Here is a 10000-nt window from a genome sequence, read left to right as displayed (position 1 = left end):
ATATATATATATATATATATTAATATATATATACACATATATATATATATATGTATATATATATATTCATATATATATATATATATATATATGTATATATATATATATATATATATATATATACGTATCATGTATGTATCCTGTATATACGAAGCTCAACTATGAAAATGAATGCCAGATCTAACTGCTCAAATCCAGGCAACGGAACTGGAAATACGATTATTTGTAACATTGGTAAACATCTCATAAATGGGTTTGAGAACATTTCAGATGTCAAGCTTACTGTAATTTGGTTACTCAGAGTTGATACATCTAATCTATAGAATAACTTTATTAATGTAAGTAAAAGAATAAGAAAAAATTACATAATCAATTATCAAATTGATTAATAAAACGCCATAGTACTTTACGAGACCCGAATTTCCCAGATAATCATGAGATTTCTCTTTCTTTCTAGCACCCTTTAAAAGTGCCAGTCACACATGGCGGTGTAGCAACGGTGAGGACTTGGAGATCAGCATCACTACCGGAGATGGTCAAGTGGATAGTTCACTCAAAAGATTGCCTGTTCCAGCATGGAATGCGGATGATCTTTCTTTTGCTAGCAATCATCCTTACAGTTACAAACTCAAGATTAAAGACATGAAACCTGAAGACAGTGGACTGCATTATTTAGGTCCAAGAAGGAATGAATGTTGTCTTAACATTATTGTTAGAGGTGAGAACAATGATTGGTTCTTTTCCGCATCAAGCGGTATCAGAGGGTAAATGTGGCATCAGGTTCTCTTTACTAAATAGATGCCAAAGAAGCACAATTCATAAAGAAGCAAACATGTGTCTATAAGTTGCCATTGCTTTGTATCACACAGACTGCCCAGCTGGAAAATTCGGGCCAAAGTGCGACAACCGATGTCCTAATTGTCAAAATGGCGGACAGTGCCACAGCTACACTGGAGAGTGCCTGTGTCCTCCTGGTTTCATAGGAAAGGAATGTCAACATGGTTAGTTGTTCTCTTCTCCTCATTCTTGTCTTTCTCATCAAACGTTTTGTTTCAATGTTTCTTCCCTTTCGTTTTGTTAGATTTTGATTGAATGTGAAAACGAGAAATATATTTCTTTCAAATCAAATATGATCAGAATTGTTATCCCTTAGCAGCCTTATCAAATTGATGGTTCATTATATATTTGTACTTCTTACCTTAAAATCGCCCCAAATTACTTATTTTTTTTCATACAATGAGAAAGTTTATAAGATATGATCGATTACGTGTTTCTTTCAGCTTGTCCCAAAGGTTGGTTTGGAACCAAATGTCAGTTTCACTGTGACAAAAAATACCTGGAAAATATAGGACTTTTTCCAGACTCCTGCAAGGGACTGATTCTTTGTCTGCCGAGTCCAATGGGTTGTTCATGCTTTCCTGGGTACAAAAGTCCCATGTGTAATGAAGGTGAGAGAGATACAGAGTTGTATGCAGTTCTGAACAGATAATATAGGTTCAAGTCATAAATACTATCTTAATGATCACAATACTATTTTTCTTCTCTGCAACGAACACTTAATAACAAAATATTCTTTAACTAACAAAAATTACTACTTTGAAATTAAAAATCTTTCCTTTTCATAAAATGTACCTTGAACAAAGTCATTTGCAATCCCATGCCAGTATCACTTTCCTAAATCACTTCAGCAAGAATTCTCTACCTGACAGGTTTAGATTTCATGGCTTCCAAAAATCTTGAACATCTAACACTTTGTCCTGAAAGGGTGATGTTACAAATGGTCAAGAAGTTTACAGAATATAAAGTTTTCCAAAGATACTTTTCAAATTTAATTAAGATTATGTCTATTCTTTGAGAGTTTCTATATATGGTTTTTTCAGTTTGTCTTATTTTTGGGAATTTCATTGTTTACCTCTCCGCCGATTCATTTCTTTATACATTCCATTTTATGATTTTAATTACTGTGAAAGAATCTTTGTCCAGATTTGAGCTTAGAACAAATCAATTAAAACCTATTATGTTAGATTTTTCTTTTTATTGCCGTCATCATATTAACAAACTTTAACATGTTTGTTGTACATAACTGTTTATCTTATGGAAGTTAAGATCAATAATGTTTCTAACCTTAAAAAATATGTTTTACCAGCAAATACATTTATAAAGATAAAGATAGCAGACATTTTGATGAACAAACTAAATGAAATGTAAAATATAATAACAATGAAGTAATAATAATAGTACGACCGGGTAGTTATAGTAGTCTTTGTCAATTATTATAACCAGTTCTCAAATAAATGAATGTACTTTTTTCCTGAATGATGTGCCTCATCTTTTATTATGACTCTTGTGTTCCTTGAGACATGTCGGTGTCTGGAAGACTAGAAAATCATGACCTTATGTCTTTGGAGACTCAGACATGGAATCCTCATTTCAATGACTCCTTAAGATTTTATAAAAGAGAAAGGAAAAGTGAACAATGTCAATCGTCTGGAAGAGGAAGTTTACCTGGAGTATTTTCCTATACATTGAGGGATTGATGATTGACAAGTGCCATCTATTGAAGGTACTAAAGATGGAGTCGAAGGGTGGTTTCTGTGCATGTCAGGAAGCCATAGTAATTCATGTCAAGTTTACGCATCAATACATTAGTATTCATTTTCAATATACATCATTGAATTAAAGATTAATCTTCATCAAATAATAAACATTGTTCACTGTGATTGTCTTTATAACATTTGATGATTACGGACACAAGAGACTAACAAGTCTCGTGGGACACAAGCTTAGGAAATGACGAGGCTTTTATAAAAAAAAAAAAAAAAAAAAAAAATATGCTTGGCAATTTTACTATAGTCCATTTCTTTTATCGAGGCAGATTTGCACCGACTCGCAGCGGTGCCCTTTTAGCTCAGAAAAGTTTCCTGATCGCTGATTAGTTAGAATTATCTCGTCCAACCAATCAGCGATCAGGAAACTTTTCCGAGCTAAAAGGGCACCGCTGCGAGTCGGTGCAAATCTGCATCGCTAAAAGAAATTGACTATAGAGACAAAATCATAAGATATTTCAACAAATCTGTATTCAATCCCTTTTCCTTTTGATATAGTACTGTCAATGATATTGATCCTACCGATGCAACTCTAATATTTATTCTAGTTTAATCATGATTATAATTTTCGCTTTTATGTCTTTTATATCATCCAATAATATCTCAATTGCTTTTACAGTTATTCTTAAAAAGTCAAACGGTCCCACTGTAAGAAATGGGGTGATCGATTTCATCTGAATTAGATTTTGCCGCACGTATTTCAGGCCGTATTCTCGGAGGATAATTATATCCACTCTAGAGGTAGATGGTTTTGAAGTGTTTTGAAAGGGAAATTTCATTGAGTCAAAGTAAATAAGACATACTCAATTACTGATCATATTGTTTCCCCCAACAATTGACTTTTGAGTTATAAAAATTGTCTATAAGAATTGGAAACTTGACAAAAAAAAATTAGGACTGCTTTATTTGGATCGCAGTTTAATGGCAATTGTCTGTGTGAGAGTCTGCTGTGTTGAGTTTTTGTGTTTTTGATATCACATTCGAGCATTTAATATTAGCCAGGAATTCTATTTGCTTTTCTCTCCCAGAATGCTCCACAGGAACCTTTGGGGCTGAGTGTACAGAAAGTTGCTCTGAGAAGTGTGGGTCAGAGCGCTGTGATACACACACGGGCTCTTGTTTTGAATCTGGTAAGTATCGTCTGACTCAGTTATTCGGATTCGGGATTTGCTTTAGAGTAGTTCTGTTTAAGCATCGTTGCAATGCCATCGAATTTCTTTCCTATGAAAGCTCTGCAGATTCTTGCAATATTGTCCTTAAAGATCCATATTTCCAAATGCCTATTTCTCGCTGATTTGTTACTGAATAGAAAATAATCTCTTATGCTTTGAATTAATTTGATCTATATTTTTTCATATGATTTATCATCATCTCTTGAAAGACGAAAACTGTAGCCAAAACTATGACAGTTAAGTTGAGCAGAATATTTGTTTTCCCTTAGTTAACCTTCTCGTTCATCTTTCAGATTCAGACGACTTGTCTATCCGGCCGCCAACCCAAGTCAGTATGAGTGATGACCTGCTTCTGTCTTGGAGGGATGACTACTATAAGCAGCAGCATCGTTACTTTGTTACGACTAATGTATGTTATTAATATGAGTGATAGTAATCATCCAAGCACAAGTACTCGTGTGTGTTTATATATATATATATATATATATATATATGTATATATATATATATATATATATATATATATATATATATATATATATATATATATATATATATATATATATATGCTTTACTGCCACAAGGATCACGTGACTTGGTATACGCAAAAGCCTTTTTATTATTTCCTACTGGCTTTTGTATATATATATATATATATATATATATATATATTAATATATATATATATATATATATATATATATATATATTTATGTATGTATGTATGTATGTATGTATGTATGTATTCATATATACATATATATATATATATATATATATATATATGCATATATATATTCATATATATGCATATATATATATATATATATATATATATATATATATATATATATATATATATATATATATTTATATATATATTCATATATATATATGTATGTATATATTCATATATAAATATATATATATATATATATATATATATATATATATATGTATGTATGTATATATTCATATATATATATATATATATATATATCATCATCATCATCATCATCATCATCATTATCATCTCCTCCTACGCCTATTGACACAAAGGGCCGCGGTTAGATTTTGCCAGTCATCTTTATCTTGAGCTTTTAAATCAATACATCTCCATTCCTCATCTCCTATTTCACACTTCTAATCCTCAGCCATGTAGGCCTGGGTCTTCTAATTCTACCAGTGCCCTGCGAAGCCCAATTAAATGGTTAGTGAATTATTCTCTCTTGAGGATTGCGAAGAGCATGCCCAAATCCAAGCACAAGTACTCGTATGTGTGTTTATATATATATATATATATATATATATATATATATATATATATATATATATATATATATGTATATGAATATGTATATACTTTTCTGATACAAAAGTAAACTGTTTGATCAAGCATTCATCTACTAAAATTTAAAAAATTCGGCAAAGAAATGAAATACTAAGGCTTAAGAGCATAAATGGGGTGGCAAAGCTAAGAAATGTACGAAATTTCCTGATTAAATGAGAATGGGATACTTTGAAAATGTGTTTAGCTGGACTGTTGGAAGTTCATGAGTGTTCAAAGATGAATATTCTTTTCTTGGGAAAAGAGAAAATAGTGACAAATGAAACAGTGGAAGAGATGGTGAGAAGAAAAGTGATTGTATTTACACCTGATTGTTGTTTGGTTTAGGCAAAAGTCAAGATAGTTGATTTGGATAGAGATATGTGAAAATAATATTGGAAGCACTGAAGATGAATGAACTTGATAAAAAGAAAATGAGAAGAGCAAATAAAGGGAGAAATAGATGAATTAAGGTATATAGTTAAAGCCATAAAGGTAGGAAATAAAAAAAGAATCTTTTAAAATTTCCTGACAATTTGATAGGAAGAGAAGAAAGTGATCTTGGTATAGAAGGGTAGAAAAGGAGACAGAAAATAGTGAGTTGTAGACTGAGAAAATAAAAGGTTTACTGAAGGGAAAAGGGATATTCTTTTAGGTCCTGTTGAATGAGGGAATCACTGGCAAGGATGCCATTTCATGAATTATCAACCTAATGATAAAAGTTACCCTTTCGGGCTTTAGGCTGAAGCTCAGGTTTTGCAGATAAAAAGAGTACATACTGAGAGTAACTTTGTTAGGAAGAATTCCCAAAGCTATACAACGAAGCACAATAAACTATATTACAAAGACGGATAGTAAAAGATTATTACCGGAGCAATTGTTTTCGTTATTATAAAAATATTTCATTAATTGTTATTATCTGCTTTCATATGAATGTTAAAAATGATAGACGATTTCCTAAAAAGGTATTAAATATGTTGTTATAATATATTATGTCTATTTCCAAGAGGTAAAGTGATGGTATCCTCAAGCAGAAGACCTTCAGCACCCCCAATCACATGTGACAATTAAAACAAAATTCCCTTTTGCTTTTCTTTATCAGGTGACGAACAGCTGCCAAGAAGACCGTATTGGTGATGCAGAATTAAGAATCATAGATGATGGAAATCTGCAGACGACATTTTCTGAGGAAAGTCTAAAGGACTCTGAAATTGATGTCTGTGTTACTGCAAGTGACAGTTTGGAAGGAAACAGTAAAGCAAGTTGCATCTCGCTCTCCGCGCTTCCTAAAAGTAAGGAAAGAGTCTTTATCAAACCACCTTTGTCATACTCCCGCAATGCCACACACACATATACACACACTTATATACAGTATATATATAAATATATATATATATATATATATATATATATATATATATATATATATATATATATATATATGTGTGTGTGTGTGTGTATTTATACACACACACTCAAACACACACACACACACACACATATATATATATATATATATATATATATATATGTGTGTGTGTGTGTGTATTTATACACACACACTCAAACACACACACACACACACACACACATATATATATATATATATATATATATATATATATATATATATATATATATATATACATATATGTAGATATACATACATATATATATATATATATATATATATATATATATATATATATATATATGTAGATATACATATATATATATATATATGTGTGTGTGTGTGTATATACATACAGTATATGTATATGTATATATGTAAATATATATATATATATATATATATATATATACATACATACATACATACATACATACATATACCAAGGCACTTCCCCCAATTTTGGGGGTTAGCCGACATCAACAAATGAAACAAAAACAAAAAGGGGACCTCTACTCTCTATGTTCCTCCCAGCCTGACAAAGGACTCAACTGAGTTCAGCTGGTACTGCTAGAGCCACAGCCTACCCTCCCCCGTTATCCACCACAGATGAAGCTTCATAATGCTGAATCCCCTACTGCTGCTACCTCCGCGGTCATCTAAGGCACCGGAGGAAGCAGCAGGGCCTACCGGAACTGCGTCACAATCGCTCGCCATTCATTCCTATTTTTAGCACGCTCTATTGCCTCTCTCACATATATCCTCCTATCACCCAGAGCTTTCTTCACTTCATCCATCCACCCAAACCTTGCTCTTCCTCTTGTACTTCTCCCATCAACTCTTGCATTCATCACCTTCTTTAGCAGACGGCCATTTTCCATTCTCTCAACATGGCCAAACCACCTCAACACATTCATATTGACTCTAGCCGCTAACTCATTTCTTACACCCGTTCTCACCCTCACCACTTTGTTCCTAACCCTATCTACTCGAGATACACCAGCCATACTCCTTAGACACTTCATCTCAAACACATTCAATATCTGTCTCCATCACTTTCATTCCCCACAACTCCGATCCATACATCACAGTTGGTACAATCACTTTCTCATATAGAACTCTCTTTACATTCATGCCCAACCCTCTATTTTTTACTACTCCCTTAACTGCCCCCAACACTTTGCAACCTTCATTCACTCTCTGACGTACATCTGCTTCCACTCCACCATTTGCTGCAACAACAGACCCCAAGTACTTAAACTGATCCACCTCCTCAAGTAACTCTCCATTCAACATGACATTCAACCTTGCACCACCTTCCCTTCTCGTACATCTCATAACCTTACTCTTACCCACATGAACTCTCAACTTCCTTCTTTCACTCAATTCTGTCACAAATCGGCCAAGCTTCTCTTCTGTGTCTGCAACCAGTACAGTATCATCCGCAAACAACAACTGATTTACCTCCCATTCATGGTCATTCTCGTCTACCAGTTTTAATCCTCGTCCAAGCCATCGAGCATTCACCTCTCTCACCACTCCATCAACATACAAGTTAAACAACCACGGCGACATCACCCATCCCTGTCTCAGCCCCACTCTCACCAAAAACCATTCACTCACTTCATTTCCTATCCTAATACATGCTTTTCTACCTTTTCTTGCAACAACCTTCCACCAACTCCATATAACCTCATCACATTCCACATTGCTTCCCTATCAACTCTATCATACGCTTTCTCCAGATCCATAAACGCAACATACACCTCCTTACCTTTTGCTAAATATTTCTCGCATATCTGCCTAACTGTAAAAATCTGATTCATACAACCCCTACCTCTTCCAAAACCACCCTATACTTTTAAGATTGCATTGAATGTTTTATCCTTAATCCTATTAATCATTACTCTACCAAACACTTTTCCAACTACACTCAACAAACTAATGCCTCTTGAATTACAACACTCATGCATATCTCCCTTACCCTTATATAGTGGTACAATACATGCACAAACCCAATCTACTGGTACCATTGACATCACAAAACACATATTAAACAATCTTACCAACCATTCAAGTACAGTCACACCCCCTTCCTTCAACATCTCAGCTCTCACACCATCCATACCAGATGCTTTTCCTACTCTCGTTTCATCTAGTACTCTCCTCACTTCCTCAATTGTAATCTCTCTCTTATTCTCATCTCCCATCACCGGCACCTCAACACCTGCAACAGCATTTATATCTGCCTCCCTATTATCCTCAACATTCAGTAAACTTTCAAAATATTCCGCCCACCTTTTCCTTGTCTCCTCTCCTTTCAACAAACTTCCATTTACATCTTTCACTGTCTCTTCAATTCTTGAGCCAGCCTTCCTGTGGCCGCGGGGGCATAAAAACAATTAGAATAGCGCCAACGTTATCCCTGCGTGTCGTAAGAAGCGACTAAAAGGGACGGGACGAGGGGGCTGGGAACCCCCTCTCCTGTATCTACAATCTTGTGAGACATATATATATATATATATATATATATATATATATATATATATATATATATATATATATATATATATACAGTATATGTGTGTGTGCGTGTATTTATACACACACACACACACACACACACACACACACACACATATATATATATATATATATATATATATATATATATATATATATACATATATATAAATAGATATGCGTGTGTGTGTTTGTTTGTTGATAAGAATACTTGCGCATTTACGATATCCCATCATATTTACATGTCTTTATTATTTTTATGTTTACTCTTGTGACCAGATGTCCTGTACAAACTGCAGTAGTCTTTAACGTGAATCTACTTCAGGTCCACACGATAATTCGTCACGAATGTCAACAACAAAATCTTACCAACCAAAAAGCCAATTTTGTTCTCGGTCTTTTCCTGAGAATTATTCCTCCTTTTCTTTACAGAAACAACTGTAACATTTGATAGCGAACTAGCCTGTGCAAATTATGAAACTAGTAGTTTAAGATGCACGGCTGAGATTCAGAATAGATGTCCCTCGATATTTGATGGAAATTATGAGTTGAAATTCAACCTCTCGTCATTCCTCGCCTGCAACCAAACGGCCATCAGTCGCTCGGAATCTGAAACGCTGCCGATTTCAGGAAAGTCAAGTGAACACATCTTCCGAAACCTCATTCCCGGATTGCAATACGATGTGAATGTGTCGGTGATCTACAATGGCGTTGTCATATCAGAATCACTTGGAATCTCTGCCAAGTTAGACACTGATGGTGAGTATAGGCCTATATGAAGATTTATTTCATGCATAATTCTTAGGTTGCCAAATCTCATATAGATATTTTCCCTTGACAACCAGTGATAATCATTCATGGAAATTTAAACAGATTCTTTTTTGTCAATGAATACAATTGTGTGATGTAATGAATGAAATTGATTTAATCACTGTGACTTCTTAAGTCCATGAATATACTA

The 10000-nt window shown here is 33.8% G+C and overlaps 1 protein-coding gene across 6 annotated transcripts in view; it reads left to right on the top strand.

Annotated features, from left to right (window-relative positions):
• Nucleotides 1-10000, top strand: part of LOC137616422 (receptor-type tyrosine-protein phosphatase C-like) — a 174997-nt gene that overhangs the window by 137624 nt on the left and 27373 nt on the right. For all 6 annotated transcript variants that reach the window (XM_068346164.1, XM_068346165.1, XM_068346166.1 and 3 more), the window contains 7 exons: nt 458-718; nt 870-1001; nt 1281-1448; nt 3635-3736; nt 4072-4187; nt 6208-6397; nt 9472-9798. In XM_068346164.1, coding sequence (XP_068202265.1) covers nt 458-718; nt 870-1001; nt 1281-1448; nt 3635-3736; nt 4072-4187; nt 6208-6397; nt 9472-9798 — 1296 coding nt within the window. The remainder of the gene's footprint in view (nt 1-457; nt 719-869; nt 1002-1280; nt 1449-3634; nt 3737-4071; nt 4188-6207; nt 6398-9471; nt 9799-10000) is intronic.

The sequence above is a fragment of the Palaemon carinicauda genome, chromosome 22, assembly GCF_036898095.1.
Source record: "Palaemon carinicauda isolate YSFRI2023 chromosome 22, ASM3689809v2, whole genome shotgun sequence".
Taxonomy (NCBI): Eukaryota; Metazoa; Arthropoda; class Malacostraca; order Decapoda; family Palaemonidae; genus Palaemon; species Palaemon carinicauda.
This window is presented reverse-complemented; position numbering and strand designations above follow the sequence as displayed.